Here is a 21,656-nt window from a genome sequence, read left to right on the forward strand (position 1 = left end):
CCCGCCAGTACTTGCCAAACCAGATCACGGAGAGATGTTGTATTTGTACCTCGCCGTAGGAACAGAGGCAGTCAGCGCAGCTCTCGTCAAAGAATCACATGAAGGACAATAGCATGTCTATTTTATTAGCAAAGTTTTACAAGGCGCTGAGCTTCGGTACCAACAGGTTGAAAATGTGGCATTAACACTCATATTTGCTGCAAGACGGTTAAGGCCATATTTCCAGTGTCATCCAATCACTGTCAGAACTAATCAGCCAATCCGCCAAATTTTGCATAAGCCAGATCTAGCTGGAAGAATGATGTCCTGGGCGATAGAACTGTCGGAGTACCAGATCGCCTACGAACCAAGAACTGCCATTAAGGCACAAGCTTTGACAGACTTCATCGCTGAAATGACGCAAAGCCCTCCCCTTGAGAATCATGCAATAGAAACACCTTCATCTGGAATCTGGAAATTATATGTTGACGACTCTTCAAACGCCAAAGGATCGGGCGCTGGGATGATAGTTGAAAACCCAGACGGCGTAGCGCTCGAACACTCTTTGTCTTTTGACTTCAACGCCACAAATAACCAAGCAGAATACGAAGCCATGATAGCCGGTCTGCTCCAAGCAAAAGAAATGGGCGCCAGACGTCTCAAAGTCTTGACTGACACCCAGCTGGTAACCTTTCAAATCTCAGGCGATTACCAAACCAAAGGACCGCTAATGTGCAGGTACCTAGAAAAGGTCAAAGAATTAATTGGAAGTTTTGAAGCCGTTGAAGTGGAGCATATAAGACGAGCTGAAAATACCCGGGCAGATATCCTCGCCAAATTGGCGAGCACCAAAAGCCCAGGAAACAACCGATCAGTAATCCAGCATAACATCCAATTCTCTCTTAGCAAATGTGCATTTTTTTTCATTTGCAACAAATTGATGCTGCCTCCGAACATCCAGCACCACCTGCAGATGTTCCCCATGCTGCTCCTCACTGTGACTATAGATTAGGATGTCGTCGAAAAAGACCAAGACGAACTTCCTCAAGAAGGGTTTGAAAACTGTGTTCATCAGAGACTGAAAGGTAGAGGTGCATTCCGCAACCCAAAAGGCATCACGAGATATTCGTAATGTCCTTCGTGAGTGCGAAAAGCAGTCTTTTCAATGTCATCTACTCTCATACGGATCTGGTTCTAACCAGATTTCAAGTCTAACTTGGAGAAAATTCCAGCCCCCTTCAGCTGATCCAAAAGTTCATCGATCGCCGGAAGAGGAAATTTGTCGGGAATAGTGACCTTGTTCAAAGCCCTGTAGTCGACACAAAAACTATTAGATAAGTAGTGGTTTACTTTCTGCTATTGTACACATGCATGTATCTGATCCTCATCTCCCTTTCTGTTTTAGCTTTCTGTTATACGGTTTGTTTGTTAGAACTGACTCACTTGCTGAGTCAGCATTCTCACACTCTATATATTAATAGAGTGTAGCATTTTGTAAAGTGTGCTCTTCATATTAAAGATTCAGATCCAAATACTCTCTCTCTCTCTCTCTCTCATCAATGGTGTCTCTCAAGAATTCTATTATGGTATTAGAGCTCTCATCTTGAGGGCCTGATCCATCATCGTTCTTCACTATGTCTTCCGCATCCAACTCTGAAGATAGTGCTACAGCTGGTAACAGTGCTCCAGCATCCTTGAAGTCGAACAGAGAAGCAACGTCAATGGAAAATCGTGCTCCTCTTCTCTTCAATCATCAAGTTACAGTGAAGCTTACAGATGACAATTATCTACTCTGGAATCAGATAGTTGAACCGATTATAACATCGCATCAACTTCATCGTCACCTTGTGAATCCAAAAATTCCTATTCAATATGAGTCTGAAGAAGATCGTTTGAATGAGATTCAGAATCCAGCGTATATTCAATGGCTCACACAAGACTCTATGCTTTTATCTTGGCTCTTGTCCACTATCTCTGAATCTGTTTTGAACGAGATACTAGGAGTACAGTATGCTCACGAAGCTTGGGATAAGATCCACAAGCTTTTTCATGGAGTCATGAAGTCCAGATCTCGTCATTTACGTTCAGAACTCAGATCTATAAAGAAAGGAACTAGAACTGCCAAAGAGTACTTGTCTCGCATCAAAAGCCTCTGTGATTCTCTCAAAGCCATAGGAAATCCAGTTACAAACGAAGATAGAACTGATTACATACTGGAAGGACTTCCAGTTGAATACAACGCGTTTGTGACTATTGTTCATGGAAAAGAAAATCCCTATTCGATTGAAGATCTAGCCATTGAGTTAATGACGCATGAACAGATGTTGTTAAAGCAGAATGAGTCTCTTCTTGATTCAGTCACTATGAATGTTGCTCAAAAACAGAGTAACACGTCTGGTTCTACTCCTCTGTTTGCCCCTGTTTTTGCAACTCAGGAACAGAGCACTGGTCAGACCTCTGTACAGAGGGAAGGTGATGATTCTCTTCGTTCTAATGTTTCATATAGAGGACGAGGACGCTATAATAGCAGAGCTAACAGAGGTAGAGGGCGTGGAAGCAGACAAAACGTGTATTGTCAGTTGTGTCACAAGTATGGTCATGACGTGAAGAGTTGCTGGCATCGTTTTGATGAAGACTTTGTGCCCACTCTTCCTTCTCCAGAAACTCCATCAAATGGACCATACTTTGCTCAGAGACAGCCTCTACAGACTCAACAAAGGTCGTATCAGTATGTTAGGCCTTCTCCTCAGGTTATGATTGCTGCACAACCTGGTTTGCTTCCAACTCCGTCTTCTGCTCCAGCTCTTGAGTGGTTCCCAGATTCAGGTGCCTCTCATCATGTGACTTCGAGTCCTCTGAACTTACTACAGAGCCAACAATTGAGTGGTTCAGATCAGGTCATCATTGGTAATGGGCAAGGTTTGGCTATTCAAGCTGTTGGTTCCACAAAATTTATTTCACCTTATGATTCTCACAGATGCTTACATCTCAAAAATCTATTACTTGTTCCCTCTATCATGAAAAATCTTATGAGTGTTAGTCAATTTGCTAAAGATAACCCTGTCTATTTTGAGTTTCATCCAAGTGTTTGCTTTGTAAAATCGCAGGACACTCATGACATTCTTCTTCGTGGAGTACTTGGCAATGATGGTCTTTATCGTTTTTCAGACATTTCCCTTGCTTTGAGTCAAGCTCATTCTCTCAAGTCTTCTTCCAGTCCTTCAACTGAAAGCTTTAACCACTGTACTTTTGTTGAAAGTGATAATAAAGTTGTTGATCAGCCTTGTAGTGTTAGTCAAGCAAGTCCTTCAATTGTTAATACAGATAATTTTCCTCACTGTAATTTTGTTGAGAGTGAGAATCGAGCTGTTGATCAGCCTTACACTGTTAGTCAAACTTGTGTACCTTCAAATTCTACATACTCCCTATGGCACTGTCGTTTGGGGCACCCCAATCATGTAACCTTGACAAAAGTGCTTAACTCTTGTAATATTTCAATTTCTAATAAAAATGTTAGTGATTTTTGCTCTTCATGCTGTATTGGAAAAACACACAGGCTTCCTTCCTCCTCATCACAAACTGTGTATGACACCTTTTGCTCTTGTCTATAGTGACTTATGGGGACCAGCTCCTTTTAAATCTACCTTGGGATACACTTACTATATTTCTTTTGTAGATGCTCACACCAGATACACTTGGATTTATCTGTTAAAACAAAAATCTGATGCTCTTTCCATTTTCAAACAGTTTCATTCCTTGATAACAACTCAGTTTCAACTTCCCATTAAAGCCTTACAAACTGATTGGGGTGGGGAATTTAGACCTTTCGCTGATTATCTCAAACACCATGGCATCATTCACAGACTTGCTTGCCCTCACACCCATCATCAAAATGGTGTTGTAGAGCGCAAACATCGTCATATTGTTGAACTAGGTTTAACCTTGTTGTCTCATGCCTCCCTACCATTATCCTTGGGGGATTATGCCTTTCTTTCAGCTGTGTTTGTTATCAATAGGCTTCCAACAGCATCCTTAAATTTTGCTGTTCCTTATACCAAGCTGTATCATCATAATCCAGATTATCAGTTTCTTAAAGTGTTTGGATGTGCTTGTTTTCCATTTCTTAGACCTTATAATCGTCATAAACTTGAGTTTCGTTCACAAGAGTGTGTATTCCTGGGTTATTCCACAAGTCATAAAGGATATGTTTGTTTAAATAAAGATGGCCGAACCTATATTTCAAAGGATGTTCTTTTCAATGAATATAGGTTTCCTTATGCTCTTTGGACTAACACTACAGCTGATCCTTCCCCTACTATTCCAGTTTCTGCTCAAATACCTTTAATGTCTCCATTGATGTCAGAGTCTTTTTCTTCACCAGTTTCTTCTTCCCAGCAATCTCCCCAGCCATCTTCTAAGTCCAGTTCACCTATTTCTTCTTCTCCCTGTACAGCTTCTGTATCATCATTGCCATCCTCTGTTCCTGCGTCACATAGTAGTGTTCCTGCAACTCCAATGCAGTCCTCTAATTCCTCTTCTACAGCATCTAACCCACTGTCATTATCTCCTACTTCTGAGTCTTCTCCCTCCTCAGGTTCTGAGTATTTTCCCTCTTCTTCTCTAAGGGAATCCTCTCCTCCTCATTCTATTATGACTAGATCCAAATCTCTAGCCAGATCTACTGCTCTTATTGCTTATACAGAACCTTCTACTGTGAAGCAAGCTTTAGCCAGTCCACATTGGGTTGATGCCATGAAGGCTGAATACAATGCACTTATGAATAACAATACATGGACTCTTGTTTCTTTGCCCTCTAACAGGAAGTCAAATTGTTGCAAGTGGGTCTTTAAAGTTAAAGAAAATCCTGATGGCACAGTGAACAAGTATAAGGCAAGGTTAGTGGCAAAGGGGTTTCATCAACAAGAAGGTTTTGACTACAATGAAACCTTCTCACCAGTTGTCAAACCTGTTACCATTCGGATCATGCTTACTCTTGCACTTACTCACTCTTGGTCACTTAGGCAACTTGATATCAATAATGCCTTCCTCAATGGTGATTTGCTAGAGGATGTGTACATAAGTCAGCCCCCTGGTTTTGAGAATTCAGATAAGAACCTTGTGTGCAAGCTCAACAAGGCTTTGTATGGGCTTAAGCAGGCCCCTAGAGCATGGTTTGATAAATTGAAAGGTGTTTTGATGCTGTTTGGCTTCAAGTCCAGCTGCTGTGACCCTTCCTTATTCATCTCCAAGACTTCATCTCGCTGCACTTATATCCTTGTGTATGTGGATGACATAATAGTCACTGGTACTGATGCTGCCTACATTCAATTTTTGATTACTCAGCTTCATTCTCAATTTGCTCTCAAAGACCTTGGCACCTTGGATTTCTTTCTTGGAATTGAAGTAAAGCCTCATGGTTCTGGTGGTTTGATTCTGTCACAAGGCAAATACATTCGAGATTTACTTACTCGAGCTGCCATGTTTGATGCAAAAGGCATCTCCTCTCCCATGCCCACTAGCTGTAAGCTCACCCGTTTTGGCTCTAATTATTTCTCTGATCCTCATCTCTACAGGTCGGTTGTGGGTGCACTTCAATATGCCACCATAACCCGTCCAGAAATCAGCTATGCAGTCAATAAGGTCTGCCAATTCATGGGGCAGCCACTAGATGATCATTGGAAAATAGTTAAAAGAATTCTCAGATATTTAAAAGGAACTGTTACATATGGTCTTGTGCTTCAAAGGGCTGTTCCTCAACATCCTCTCTCTATTACAGCATTTTGTGATGCTGACTGGGCTAGTGACCCTGATGATAGGAGGTCTACATCTGGTGCTGCTCTCTTCTTGGGTCCTAACCTCATTTCTTGGTGGTCCAAGAAACAAACCTGCTCAACAACTGAAGCTGAGTATCGAAGTTTAGCTCTTACTTGTGCTGAAATTTTGTGGGTTCAATCCCTCCTTCGTGAGTTACAGGTTCCCTATGTTACTCCACGCATTTTCTGTGATAACTTGAGCACTGTTGCCCTCTCTCATAATCCTGTTTTACATGCTCGAACTAAGCATATGGAATTGGATATCTTCTTTGTTCGAGAACGTGTGCTTGCTCATGAGCTTGTTGTCTCGCACATTCCAGCTTCAGATCAACTGGCAGATACTCTGACTAAGGCTCTTTCCCCTGGACGTTTTGCTGAGTTAAGAACCAAACTCAGGGTTCTTGATTCCCTGCCTCAAGATCCCTGAGTTTGCGGGGGTGTATTAGATAAGTAGTGGTTTACTTTCTGCTATTGTACACATGCATGTATCTGATCCTCATCTCCCTTTCTGTTTTAGCTTTCTGTTATACGGTTTGTTTGTTAGAACTGACTCACTTGCTGAGTCAGCATTCTCACACTCTATATATTAATAGAGTGTAGCATTTTGTAAAGTGTGCTCTTCATAATAAAGATTCAGATCCAAATACTCTCTCTCTCTCTCTCATCAATGGTGTCTCTCAAGAATTCTATTAAACGCCAACTCCCATCTTTTTTTTTTGACCAGTATCAAAGGGCTAGAGTAAGGACTGCAACTGGGTCTAATCATACCCGCTCCCAACATATCCTGCACAAACTTCTTGATCTCCTCTTTCTGGTAGTAAGGATATCGGTATGGCCGTATATTTGGGATGGTGGCATCAGGTTTTAACAGTATCTTGTGATCACAGTCTAGCGGCGGTGGCAACCCCTTTGGCGGTTGGAAGACATCTCTGTATTGCTGAAGTAGCTCTGCGACCAATGGAACCTCCTCTTGAGAGTCAAGTAACTCCATCGCACAATACCCCAACTCCACATAATACCCTTCTGCCCCCTTTTTCCAGGAACGTGACATCCCTTTATAAGAAATATTGCTGCACGAAAGACTCGGATCTCCTTGGAGGGTGACTACCTTCCCTTCCCATGGAATTCTGAGAATCCGTTCTCTAAAATTTGCCTGAATATTCCCCAATTCTTCCAACCACGAATAGCCAAGAACCAAATCAACATCATTCAGATGAACACATAATAGTCTTGGGTGACTGACAAACCTGGTAGCACCAGCTTAACCTCCCTGCATACCCCCTTTCCTTGTAGCTGAGTACCATCGCCATCTCCTACTCTGAAAGATTTGGAACCGCCGAATGGAAGCCCCAACCGATCCACGGTGTTGTCTCCGATGAAGTTGTTAGAGGCACCCGTGTCGATGAGAACCACCACTTCCTGGTCGTTCACCTTACCCCATAGCTTCAAAGAGCGATTGTAAGTCAACCCCACCACGCTCTGTACATTGAGTTGGAGCACCTCCTCTGGTACCCCGTCTCCGTCACACCTCCTCACGTCCTCTTCTGAAGGCTCAACCTCGTCTTCATTCAATAGCAGGACCCATAGATGAGGGTTAGGGCACACATGCCCTGGACCAAAGGGTCCATCGCATCGAAAACACAAATTCCGCCTCCGATGATCTGCTACCTCTTCCGGCGACAAACGACGAAAGCGGTTCGCGCTGCTCCCCTCCGTACCGGCGACCGCCGCCCCTCCTGTTTGGGTGGTTCCCCCTGTGTCTGACGTTCCTCCCCCATTTCGATTAGGGTTCGATGGACTGTGACTGGCTACGGATGCTTGTGACATGGAGTTAGTGGCAGTATTATTTTGGGCTGAAGTAGTTGGCCCATACGTCCCTCCCTTGGATCCATTGGCCCCTCCTTTGTTAAACAGCGCAGCCCTTCCCCAATTATTAGTATGACTATTGGGCCCTTGACCTCCACGACCCATCCCCACATAGTTTCTCCCCAACACTGCATCACGATCCTCAACCCGTTGAGCCATGACCATCATCCCTCCCAAATCATCTGGTGAATGTAAGCGGATCTCAGCTCTAATCTCCGGTTTCAATCCGGTTAGAAATGCCGCTTGCATCATCTCTTCGTCAACTTGTCTTAATGGGGCGGACAAGACTTCAAACTGTTTGCGAAACTCCGCCACCGTGCCGGATTGTTTCAATTCCATTAGTGCTTCATACGGATTACCAGATGGTGAAATATGGAAACGTTGCAGCACCGTCATCCAGTCCGTCAGTGGGTGCCTTGGTTCCCACCATTGGAACCAACTAAGAGCTTCCTTCTCCAAACAAATGGAAGCCGTCTCTACTTGCTCTTCAGGTGGAATCCGATTAACGCGAAAATAGCGCTCCGCACGAAAAATCCAGCCGTACGGGTCCTCCCCAGAGAAATAGGGAACCTCAACCCTACGCATTCGCTCCTCGTTCCGTCCAATCGGTTCTCTCCCATAGTTGCCATAAGGACCCCCTGTTTCTAGTCCTCCGCTTCCTCTCCCCATTTCTCTTCCTCCGTTATCCACCCGATTTAAGAATTCGGTGAACGCCTCCCTCATCAGACGCACCTCGTTTCTAACCTCTCCCAAATGTTCCTCTACTCTTCCCGTTCTTTGTTCAACTTCTTCTACTCGATTCTCCATCGTCATCCTTACCATTCAGCTCTCCCAACGATCGTAAGAGCTTTGATACCAATTTGTTGGGACCAGTGTATCAACAGAGATCAATTACAATTAAAATGGTAGATATCAATATCAGATTTAACAACAGAATCAACTTATAGAATTGGAATTAACGGTGAGGACAATGCCACTCAAACCAGTAAAACAGAATCAACAATTACAATGACTACTACACCTTATATGAGTAAATTAACCCCTTCACTCAGCTATCCGATTGAAGGACTATCCCTTATTCATTATGCAGCCACTGAGACCTCATGCTCAGTGCCACTGCTCCTACTACCACTCTCCATATTCTCGATACCTTTTTCCTTCCTTCCTAACTAACTTATATCACCCCAAATCCCCTCTTTCCATCACCACATTTTCCTCTCCATGTGCAGCCTTCCACGTGTCCAAAGTATTAACCAACTTCCAGCTGTCATAAGCTTTCCTCCTCAAACCTTACAGTCTACCTTGCGTCTAGGAACTCTGTCAATCCTCTTGAGAGCAGCTGCTGGCCCATCCTCATTCTGTCTCTCAACATAAGACACCATAATGTCCCTCAAAGGTCTATCAGGTCCACCATTTGCTTCCGAAGGCCCATTAACAACAAGCCCATTTTGATAAGGTTCAGAAAGAGATCCATCAGAGAACAGTTCAAAACGATTCTTCTTTAAGAAAACAAAGGTGCAACGAGAGTAATCAATCATCAATTGTCACAAAATATATGAATCCTAAACAAGATTTGCCAAAATGATTGTGAATAAGGTCAAGGGAATATGTCATGGTACATGCCACTGGGTAACTGGGCACAACAAGATGGTAAAGTCTGCGTAACTCATTACAAACTCCAATTGTCCTTCTCGTACCCGTATCTTGCACAAAAATAGATTTTTAGTTAAAGATAACAAAACAATTAAGAGAACGAATGAGTTGACTAATTGATATTAAATTAAAGGACCAGCCAGGGACATAAAGAATCAAGATTAAAGGTAAAGAAGAACACAATTATGCTTGTCAAATGCTGCGAACAACTATCTTGGAACCATCCGTAAGGGTAACTGCAGTTAATTGGCCAAATATGTAAGAGATGTGAGAAGATCCTTATTACCATAGAGATGAGTAGAAGGACCAGGGCAAATTATCCACGATCCAAGAGATGGTTGAGAGGTGCAAGCATAGGATTACTAGTTCATGACGAGGCATTAAGGTGTAGAAGGTCTTCATAATCTGCACTCGGAATAGTCACAGTCATGGTGGTCAAAATCACATTCCAGATCTTAGGATCGTACAATTTGGCAATTGTCTTATTCAATCCAAAATGGTTGCTAGATCGGAAGATAGTGGGATAGCTTAGGATTGCCAGGGAAGATCACTGAAACAGTGAGATCACATGTACAATCCGGAAAAAAAACCCACCCAAAATGGGTTATGTGAATGAAAAAGATGAAGTATTGAAAAAATCCATCCACATGTATAAGTCGAGGGAGAAAACATAACAGAAACTTCGAATAATGCAAAAGTTATATGGCTGAAGAAAATGAAGTGGCAGCGTTTAAACTGCTTAGCAAAAGTGACTTAGGGTTATTTGATGTTATGGGGCAGCAAATGGGCAAGCCCAATTTCGAATTGGGTTCTCTTAAAATTATTTTGGGACATGGACTTTGAAACTGAAGATACAAATAGAATTTATAAAACTTGTGTCGTGGACTTTGATATTGAAGATACAAATAGAATTTATAAAACATGGGCCTCATAGATGCCTGAGAAGCTTTAGAACGACATTAACCAAGTTGAAAATATAAAAATGAAAAAATTAGAGGAGAAATTACTTCAATTAAAATTAAGAAGGTAAGATCTTTACGATCCGTGTTGATCCCACGATTTATGATCTTGCCACCCTTTCCGATCTTAGGTAAGATCTCGATTTTGACTACCTTGGTCACAATAAGAGCTGAGGATGCTAGCTCCTTGTGAGTAAGATCAACAGTGGTAGGCTTGCGATATTTTTCCCTAACATATTCCTCCAAAAATCCCAATTTATGACAAAAGAACATCGAGGTTTGTTACCAACACGACTACGGTTACTAGGGTTGCGTGGCTGTGATAGCTTGTCGCTAAGACGCTCGACTAGGAATTAGGGTTTTCTTGCAACATAAGCTCTAGTAGCAACTTGAAATTGAGGAATTGTGTGTCAAGTACGACCCACAAGAGGTTATATTTATAATAATAAGGTATATTGATTTGGAACCTATTTAAATGATGTGGAACTAACTAACACAACTATGTACTTCCTAATAGGTCGCAAGAGCGGCATGATAGAGAGGATGAGTGGGACTTTAGAACGAAAGGTTTCCGAACTAAATTGGTTTTGAAAAGGGGGTACAAGTGGTGGGAGTGTCACGATCCTATGATTCCAACTGCTTTAACCATAACGAATTCCAAAGTGCGAACGGGTGAGACTGAAAAAATGGTAAGATTGCGCGAACTCACATGGAAGATCACGATTTTTATTACCTTGGTAAGGTTGAGCTTAGTTCTTAAGATATATAGGAAGTATCGAACTCAAAATTGAAATAATGACCATGTTGTTGAGCCTTGTAGAAATTTAGGTGAACAACTTTTCAATTTCTCTTCTTGAAATCAATACGGTGAAAGTGGGTAATAAGGCCTGTGTGGTGAATAAGCTATCATGTGGCATGCATTATCTTAATAAAAATTAGGTAATTTTATATTTTTTATGTAGTTTTATTAGTTTTACTAAATAGTAGATTTCACATGAAATTGCTTTTTTGGTGATTATGGATTGTAAATTTTAATTGTATTCATCAACGTTAATATTATTTTTAATTATTTTTAATTTTATTGTAATTGATATTTTATTTAGTTTGATGTAGTTGAAATAGATGTCTAGGACTCACTAGTAACCCATTGACATGATATATCAGCTGAATCAATGACCAATCCAAGTTTTATAACTATGCTTTGAAGCAAATTTTGATACATGTAAAGATTATTTTAGAGTTTGGCTTTTCTCTAACTTGTTTTCCCATTGGATTGACCTATTACAACTTTGAGATAACCCATGCAGTTTGATTGCTATTCTAGTATTCATGGTATTTTGTTCTACTATTGTTTTCAGAAGAGTGCATTACATGCAGAAGAGCAATTCTTACATGGAAGGACAAAACTTAGGTTTGCAACTTACAGATGTAGCGCTGTAACATTGATTTTGTATTTATGCACTGATATCAGTTATTTATCAATATTTATAATTTTATTATAGACAAGCAGGAAAGCAGATCCGAAGTGTGATTCAGTCAGCATATAAAATTGAAAAACGGGCAGGAGGTATACAAAATATATATTATTTTTAATAAGAAAAAGATGTTGCCAGCCAATGAAATAAGCTGGTGATGGTACCTCATGTTTTGGTGATTTGGCTTGTTTTTGGTACGTTAGGCTTGAAAGATATCCTTGGAGAACTCCCTAAAAGAGAAGCATCTCATTTCCGGTCACAGGTAATTATTCTGTTGGCACGAATCCATCTCTCATTGCATATGTTGAGCTGAAAGTTTTTAAGAGGTAACCAATGAAATGGCATCGTGAAAAATGTAAATTTCATTTTTGTTTAGTAGTCATGACATGGAATAGGGGGTAGCTGTAATAAATATTAATTTAATACATATTTAATAGATCCAGCCTAGGCTTTAGCCCAATCAGGGGACTGAGTCGTAGCTATTCAGCTTGAATGTGTGAAGAATAAAATTGTGAATAGCAATGATTGTTTACATGGAATGAATGAGTAAGTCTAGTAAGAACATATTAATTTGTTTGGGAACAAATTGAGAGAGGAATTAAAATATAAGAAAATAAATTAAATTAGAATGATATAATATAACTTTCCACTTGTTTGGAAGGATGTGGTTTTCCATTGTTTGGGAACAATGAAAATTGAAAGAAAATAATTTGTAGTAAAATTACAAATCCAATAGCCTAGATGGACTTCATTACTTTGAGAGACTTGAAAGGTGAAAACAGAAAAATATTATTGATTCTCAAGTGAACATATACAAAGGGGTACAATATATATTGGGAGACTGATCTAATAAGTTTAAGAAGTAATAGAGCCAAATCGTAAAAATAAAGAAACACTCATTTGGCTAATAAAAGAAAAAAATAATTACAAATATTTTTCATATATAAACACTCCCCCTCAAGTTGAGGAATAGATATTTATTATTCTCAGCTTGCTAGTAGGTTCTTGAAATCTGTTGGTAAGAAGTTCCTTGCTCAAGATATCAGCTAATTGATGACCGAAAGGAATATATGAAGTAGTGATCAATTTTTATTTTCTCTTTAATAAAGTGGCAACAATCTCAATATGTTTTGTTCTGTCTTGATGGATATGATTGTGTGCTATAAAAATAATTGACTTAATATCATAAAGTAACTTCATAGGTCCTTCACATCTCATTTTTAGATCAACTAGAATGATTTTCAGTCATAATAATTCACAATTATCTTGGGTCTTGGCTTTATGTTGTCATTGCACTCAACTTAGCAACCACATTTTGCTTTTTACTCCTTCATTTTACTAAGTTTCCACAAAGAAACTTACAATAGCTTGAGGTAGACCGTCGATCAGTCACGGACCCAACATAATTGCATTGGAATAAACATCTAATGATAGGTTTGCCCACTTCAGATTAATAATCCTTTGGCTGATTTAAGGGAGAATATTGTTCATTGTATGCGGGTGTTTTTCCCTAGGGTTTAACGTGAACTAACCAACAAGTTAACCACATAAGCTAGACCAGCTCTAGTATAAGCCAAATATATTAATCTTCCCACCAGTCGTTGATATTATCCTCTATCAATCGGAGGACTCTTTTCTTTGCTTCCGAGTTTGTGATTAATGTCAATTGGTTTATTGGAAGGTTTACATTGTTTTCCTCCTTCCATAAGGAGACCAAGGACATTCTTTTGCTTTCAGATAATGATCTTGATAGCGTAACATTGCTGTAGCAAAAAGGGGAATAAAAACTACATCAACTACTAGATTATTGTTCTACAGGGAAAGTTATAAGAATTTAAGGTTCAAGAAGTAGATTCAATTGTACAAAGAATGAAAAATTGGAACAATTCATCAAACAACTTTTGAAACATTAAATGTTGTAAGGTAAAATGCAATGAATATAAATTATTTTTGGTTATCGAGAATAGAAGAAAGAAATAATGTAGTTAAGCTGAACACACAAAACACTGTAAAAGAAGTAAAATGATGGTGAGAAACTAGTTGGAGATTACTTTACCTAGGTCGATGCTATAACATCTCTAAGCTCTAACACTACACAACAACAATGATCTATTACTCCAGTTTTAATGCTATAAACTCATATTCCTTTGAAACTTAATGTGATTGTGTCACCAACAACGGGCCACGTAGCACATATGCACAACTGTATGTAAGAAAGAAAGGGAACAAAAGTAGAGGATCCCAAACCATAACTAACTTTGATGAGTTAGCAAAAGAGGTGGAAGGCAATTTTGTTGAAGGGGGCACGCATGATGCAAGGCAAGGGGTGGTTATTAGGCGAGAGTGAGAGAAGGAGGAGGGCATTGGAGAATCTGAGTATTTAGGACTTGGAAAATTGGGAGGGAACCAGAGCCTCTCCTAAAAGCTCTGGGTTGTAGCTTGCTTACTGTTACGTTTCAATTTCAGCATTTATTTTAATCATCAGTAGTTGTTGATTTGTAAACTCGGAGAAAACGATTGAAATACTTGTTCAAAGTTAATACAGAGGTAATTTTTATCTGTTCTTTGTCTTGTGTTTTTTTATCTGTTACAATTGGTATCAGAGCTCTGATCTGGGAGCTCTGTGGATGGTGCTGACGCGCGGTATGAAAGCTCGATATGAAGAACTGATTGGGAGAGTAAGGAGGACGGAGGAAAATCAGGTGGGGATTCTTAGGAGGATGGATGAAGTGTTGCCAAATTACCGAAATGAAAACACTGATGAAGATGGACGAAGAAGAAACAAAGGGACAAATGGCGGGGGTTCGCAGGGATTTGATGGTGAAATGGATGGAAATTCGAGACGAAATCGACGAGGGGAAACATATAGGCGTAGATTGGATCTACCCATCTTTGATGGGGGAGATGCGTATGGTTGGCTGAACAAAGTGGAGCGTTATTTCCTAATCAACGGGGTACGGGACGAAGAGAAAGTAGCGGCTGTATTGGTGGTCTTAGAAGGCGAGGCACTAAACTGGTTCCAGTAATGGGAGATCAACACTGGTAATCCCACTTGGGAATACTTTCGGACTGAGCTCCTCTGTCGCTTCCAACCGGAAGTGGTGGATAACCCTCTACGATCTCTGCTCACTCTAAGGAAAATTGGACCAGTAACGGAGTTCCGAAAAGAATTCAAAAGGGTAGTTAGCCCCCTGCGCTACGAGGATGAGAAATTACTGAGAGGAGTGTGGCTTAACGGATTGTGACAACGTGCGAGAAGAGCTGCTGATGCACCCTACGATCCGATTGAGTGAGATGATGAAGATGTCGAAGAAAATCGAACGGCGTAATCAGGCATGGGTGATGGAGGGGATGAAGAAAACGGTAGTTAGGTTGGGCTTAAGTTCAGCTGCTTCGAACTGGGCCCATAATCATCGTTCCATTAATACGAACGCAATGGGAAATAGAATGAACCAAATGGGTTCGGGCCTGACTAATAACTCCAAGCCCAATACGGGGGATGGGGCCAAAATACCCAGTAGTGGATAAAGTAACACTAATTTCCCAACTTCGCAGAACACAAATAAAAACACGAACGTGGAGAGCCAAGCGAGTGTGGTTGGAGGCGGTGACAACAGTTGGTTGCCCCAAGCAGAGCTGCAAGAACGTTCGGGACTGGGCCTATGCTTCAAGTGCAACGAGAAGTGGGATCCCAAACATCATTGTCAAGTCAGACAACTCAGGTTGATTATCGTCGATGACGAAGAGAAACCTGAAGAGAAGCAGGCCGCAGATCCAGTAAACGCAGAAGAGGAAGCTGACGATGGCTCAGAGGACTAGGGAAAGTCAGGGCGAACTTCAAGGAGATGAAGTTGAAGTATGATTAGGAAGGGAGGGAGTTCATCATTTCTGGAGATGCTTCCCTGTCCAGAACGATGGTCTCCTATAAAACAATAGTGAAAGTATTGCAACAATAAGTTGAAGGGTTTTTAGTGGAGCTGAGGAAAACACATCAGTCAGGTCAGATTCAGGGGTGGAAGGAGTTGGAGATGTTGCTAGAAGAATTTGAGGACCTCTTTCAAGCGCCAATGGGACTACCACCAGAAAGGAGTTGTGACCATGCTATTACGCTCAAACCAGGTAGCGAAATTCAAATAATCGACCATACAGGTACCCCTTCTACCAAAAGACTGAAATAGAGAAATTAGTAGGGGAGTTGCTAAGTCAGGGTATGATTAGGCGTAGCATTAGTCCTTATGCCAGTCCAGTGATTCTAGTAAAAAAAAAGATGGGAGTTGGAGGGTGTGTGTAGACTATCGGGCACTAAACAAATACACTGTTCCTAACAAGTTTCCCTTGTCGCTGATTTATGAACTATTGGCAGAATTGGGTGGGTTTGTAGTATTTTCCAAAATAGATTTGAAATCTGGGTACCACTAGATTCGAATGAAAAAAGATGAGCCCAAAACGGCCTTCAAAACCCATGAAGGCCATTATGAGTATTTGGTGTTGCCATTTGGTCTCGTCAATGCTCCAACAACCTTCCAAGCATTGATGAATGATGTGTTGCGCCCATTTTTGAGGAAATTTGTGCTAGTTTTTCTTGATGATGTGTTGATTTACAGCAAAGATAAACAAGAGCATGTGGAGCAGTTACGAAAAGTTTTTGAGGTAATGAGACAAAACCAATTGGTGCTGAATAGGAAGAAATGTGAATTTGGCCAGACTCAAATAGAATATTTAGGTCACATTATTTCTGGAAATGGAGTGATGGCAGATCCTTCCAAGGTTCAAGCTATGCTGAATTGGCCTTCCCCAACCCGACTTAAGGAGCTTAGGGGATTTTTGGGTCTCACGGGATATTATTGGAAATTCGTAAAGGATTATGGTAAGATTGCCAAACCACTAACGAAATTGCTTAAGAAAGACAAATTTAAATGGGGGGAGGAAGCACAGGTGGCATTTAATCATCTTAAGAGATTAATGGCTGAAGTTCCAGTTCTGGCATTACCTGATTTCTCAAAGGAATTTACAGTGTGCATGGATGCGTCCGGAAAAGGAATAGGGGCTGTTCTAATGCAAGGTGACAGACCAGTGGCATTCATCAGTCAAGGGTTCTCTCAAAGAGCTATGGGTAAGTCAGTCTATGAGAAGGAACTTATGGCAATAGTATTTGCTATACAAAAGTGGCCGCAATACCTGATGGGAAGACACTTTCTAGTCAAAACTGATAAAAAAAGTTTGAAGTTTTAGTCATAACAGTCAATGTTATCTAAGGAACAACAGAAATGGACTTCCAAATTATTGGAGTTTGATTTTGACATCGAGTACCAACCTGGACTTCCAAATTATTGGGGTTTGATTTTGTCATCGTGTACCAACCTGGAAGGGGAAATACTTCATAGGAGGGAGGTAGAGTTCAAGGAAGGTGACATGGTTTATCTGAAAATCCAACCTTACAGACTCAAGTCTTTGGCTCGCAAAATCAATGAAAAACTCAGTCCAAGGTACTATGGGCCCTATAAAGTCATAGCACGTATTGGTGGGTCAACTTGATGAGTGGGATTGCAAACTGTACCAGAGGACATCCTGCAATTCCGACAGAATGTTAGGGGACAACTTGAGGTCTTGGTCAAATGGAAATCTCTTCCCTCTTTCGAAAATTCATGGGAAGAATTTTTCCATCTCAATGAACAGTTTCCGGATTTCCACCTTGAAGACAAGGTGGTCAAATTGGGGGGAGTATTGTCACCAACAACGGGCCACGTAGCAAATATGGACAGGTGTATGCAAGAAAGAAAGGGAACAAAAGTAGAGGATCCCAAACCATAACTAACTTTGATGAGTCAGCAAAAAAGGTGGAAGGAAATTCTGTTGAAAGGGGCACGCATGATGCAAGGCAAGGGGCGGTTATTAGCATAGTAGTTAATTGCGCCGCAAGCCGCGCCGTATGGGCGTTGCGGTGCCTCTCCGCAAGAAACCACGCCGCGCCGCACTTGAACGCAATAGCGGCCATTGCGATCGCATTTGCGGCCAAATTGCTGTCATAAAGCAAAATGTCAATTTTGTCCTAAATTTAAATGTGTAATAGAAAAATTTAAGGGTTTTTTAGTCTATCCGCGTCTCTCTTTGTCACTTATGCTATCTCTGTCTTTAAAAATGTTTTTTTTTTGTCATTATTTCTGTCATATATCTATTCAGCAACCGCAGCCCACTATAGCGTTTTTCGGAGTTAGCTACGACATGCCGCAATCTGCATTTGATAACTATGGTTATTAGGCGAGAGTGAGAGAAGGAGGGGGCATTGGAGAATCTGAGTACTTGGGAAATTGGGAGGGAACCAGAGCCTCTCCTAAAAGCTCTGGGTTGTAGCTTGCTTACTGTTACTTTTCAATTTCAGCATTTATTTTAATCATCAGTAGTTGTTGATTTGTGTACACTGGGAAAACGATTGAAATACTTGATCAAAGTTAATACAGAGGTCATTTTTATCTGTTCTTTGTCTTGTGTTTGTTTTTCTGTTATAGATTGCTAAGAATTCTACCTTACACATTCTTGTGTAAGATCTAATTCCAGAAATCCTTTGTTCAATGCTCAAAAACCTTAAAGTGAGTGTGTGCTGCAACTCATTCTTGATATTATTGAAGGATAAATATAAAAATAAGAATTATCCACATACTGTCCAGATCCAGAAGATATGTTTTCCAACAAACTATTCTTAAAATAAAGATATACAATATCAATTGTAAGTATCAAGCATTAAACTCAGAAATGGACAAATTTCTCATTGCTATATCAATTGAAAAACGGAGATTTATAAGTTTGGGAACTTTTCTTCTCCAACTATAAAAGTGCTTAATTCATGCTATGAAACATGTCAAAGTTCAAAACAACAAAATCAGAATTGAAAAATATTGCATAAGATGGTGATCCTAATTACAAGAACTAAAGAAAGATGTTCACAAATATGAAAAGAAAATGGAACATAAAAGAAAAAGAAGAAATTAAGAGAATTCTGGAAAATGGGTTTTATGATGTACTTTCTCTCTTTAGGGCATCTTTCCCTTTGGGATTTCCTCTATTTATAGATCTGAAATCAGCACTCACTTTTTTGCTTTTCTTTCTTTCTTAATCCAAAGGAAGAAAACACTTCTTTTTCATCTTAATCCAATGGGTTTCCTTGCAACAACTCAAATCAGCCTTAAACAAGGGAGGAGAGATTTTTCTAGTTTTGTTGAGTGTGTGTAGTGTCTATCTTTTAGTCAAGAGTGTAATCCCGTGACTTTGGTTGTATTTCAGTGACATTCTAGTAGGATCTCTATGTTAAATTCCTGTTCTAACTCGCCATTGAGGAAGACATTCTTAACATCAAATTGGTTCAAGTCCTAATCAATGTGAGTAGAAAGAAACAATAGGACTCTCACGGTGTTTATTTTGGCAATGGATGCAAATATCAATGCCATAAGTCTTAGTGTATCCCTTGGCTTCTAGTAAAGTCTTATACTTGTCAAGAGTATCGTGAAAATTATATTTCAGAGCATAAACCCATCTGCTCCCCATTGCTTTCTTTACGCTTGGCCTATAAAAAACTTCCCATATTTTATTTTTCTCCAAGGCATTCTGATAAGACTGGATTAGATTTTACGGTAAAATAAAGGAAAAACAAAGGAATTTGGCCCAAAAGAAGATTTGGGTTTTCTGATTATATTGAAAAAGAAAGACAAATTACAGAGTCCAAATATGAAAGGCAATGAAATTACAAAGAAGAAAAGAAAATGATAGTTTAACACATTAGAGAGGAGTTGATTCTCTCCCAATCTGGTTTCCCAACCCAAGTCCCATTTTCCAATTCCCCCTATGCTCAAGCCACTCTACTCTTTTTATTCCCTCTAACAGACTTGCCACCTCAGTATCCTTTAACAAACTAAACCTTCTGGAATATTCCCTCTAACAACATTTTCCTTCTCTAATAATCCCCTACAACCTTTCCTAGCATACATCTTCACCAACATCCTATCAATACTCCTCCCCAAAACACTCACCTTGCCCTCAAGGTGAGGTTTAACCCCCAAGAACCATCCACCGGGGTCACATTGCTTGAATTGTAGAGATCCACATATGCTCAAAGTAAGATGTTGTCCACCAGGATCCCATATTTGTCCATCTTGAATGGCCTGGCCTTCCATGATATACAACTTAGTTTGGGCCAATTCTGCCATGAGTTCCCATTTCCTCTCATGCTTCGTTACCGTTTATTGCTGCCAATGCTTCACACGGTTGTAGCATACCAACTTTTCGGTCCGGGTTGAATTCGGCGGTTCTGGTTATGGTGGCGGTTGGATCACCTCCTCCGACGGTTGGATCACCTCTGGTACCCCCTGATTCTCATCTCCCCCACCTTCTTCTTCATCGACTAACAGCAAGTTCAGCGGGGCAACCTTACAACGATGATTAGAGTTCCATTGCTCTTCGCATTTGAAACATGACCCCTTGTTCATTTGATCTTGAAGCTCAGCTTGCGTTAATCTCCTTCCTTCTGATTTTGGATTCGAATTCTCTGCACGCTCGTTCAATGGCGTGTTCACTGAAGGGTTGTTTATGTTCCCCCGCGTGTGACTCACCATACACGTGTCAATCGCTGGCTGTAATGGGTTGTTTCTTGAGTCACCAGCGGAGTTATTCCACTTAAATGGGCTCATGTGACTTGCACTTGCAGATAAGAATGAACTTTGATTGGGCTGCAAAGAACGACCCAATCCATCCCACCCACCATTGGGCCCAGTCCCAAATCCAACACTGACCCACTATGCGTTCTTCTTCTCCAACTTCATTGTCTTTCTTACCTCGCGCTCTTCCTCGTCTCGCCCAACGCTGACCCAAGCCTCATTCTGCCTCCAACCAGAATCCAAGGGTTCTTGCCTTCCCCTCCATGAACATGCATGTCGTCGACTCCTCTCGCGACAATCCTGAATAAGCTGCTCGATCTCTGTTAGTCTCTCTATTATGTTCTGCGGAATTGTTCATCAGCATTCACCTCATATCTCTGGTATCGTTCCTCCAAAGCTTCAAATCGAGCTTCCATGGCGCGCAACAACCGTTTCAAAGCACCCTAAATCGCAGTGCTCTGATACCAATTGATAAGACTAGATCACATTTTACAGTAAAATAAAGGAAAAATGGAGGATTTGGCCCATAAGAAGATCTGGATTTTATGAATATATTGAAAAAGAAAGACTAACTATAGAGTCCAAATGTGAAAGGCAATGAAATTACAAAGAAGAAAAGAAAATAATAGTTCAACACATTAGAGAGGTGTTGATTCTCTCCCAATCTGGTTTGCCAGCCGAGGTCCCATTTTCCAATTCCCTCCCTATGCTCAAGCCACTCTACCCCTTTTATTCCCTCTTAACAAACTTTCCACCTCAGCATCCTCTAACAAACTATACCTTCTGGAATATTCCCTCTAACAACATTTTTCTTCTCCAATAATCCCTTACAACCTTTCCTAGCATACATCTTCAATAATGGGCCGGATCCCATTTTCCTTGAAGAAGGTGCTTGCTTAGGTTGTGCAGCAGGTGTTGCTTGTGGAGTAGGATGTGCCTTTTGAGCTTCAGCTCGAGATTGAAATTGCTGTTGTACCTGCGGATCAGCATAGATGGAAACAGGAGCAAAGGTGAGACTGTGAGGAAAAATAGGCATAACAGGAAAATTAACAAAAGTGTTTTTAAAGAAATCATTCATCAATATGTCCCTTTCAGCCATATAGGTGTAAAACCTCACTTGATCAGTTAAGATCCCAAAAAATTGCTCATAATATTTTTTTAAAAACAAATCAGTGTTTTCATGATCTTCCCTCAACTCCTTCATCATTGTATACATCCATGTAAGGTCATTGTGCAGGCACCCCGGATGAGCATAGTTTAATTTGG

General features: G+C 40.6%; 1 protein-coding gene across 1 annotated transcript in view; it reads left to right on the forward strand.

Moving 5' to 3' along the window:
• LOC133296763 (RGS1-HXK1-interacting protein 1) overlaps positions 1-21,656 on the forward strand; it is a 63,663-nt gene that overhangs the window by 31,416 nt on the left and 10,591 nt on the right. The window contains exons 6-8 of the mRNA XM_061495818.1: positions 11,629-11,681; positions 11,773-11,837; positions 11,949-12,007. Of these exons, the coding sequence (XP_061351802.1) occupies positions 11,629-11,681; positions 11,773-11,837; positions 11,949-12,007 (177 nt within the window). The remainder of the gene's footprint in view (positions 1-11,628; positions 11,682-11,772; positions 11,838-11,948; positions 12,008-21,656) is intronic.

The sequence above is a fragment of the Gastrolobium bilobum genome, unplaced genomic scaffold (assembly GCF_033153095.1).
Source record: "Gastrolobium bilobum isolate Gb01-03AN ecotype WA unplaced genomic scaffold, APGP_CSIRO_Gbil_v1 utg24368, whole genome shotgun sequence".
Lineage (NCBI taxonomy): Eukaryota > Viridiplantae > Streptophyta > Magnoliopsida > Fabales > Fabaceae > Gastrolobium > Gastrolobium bilobum.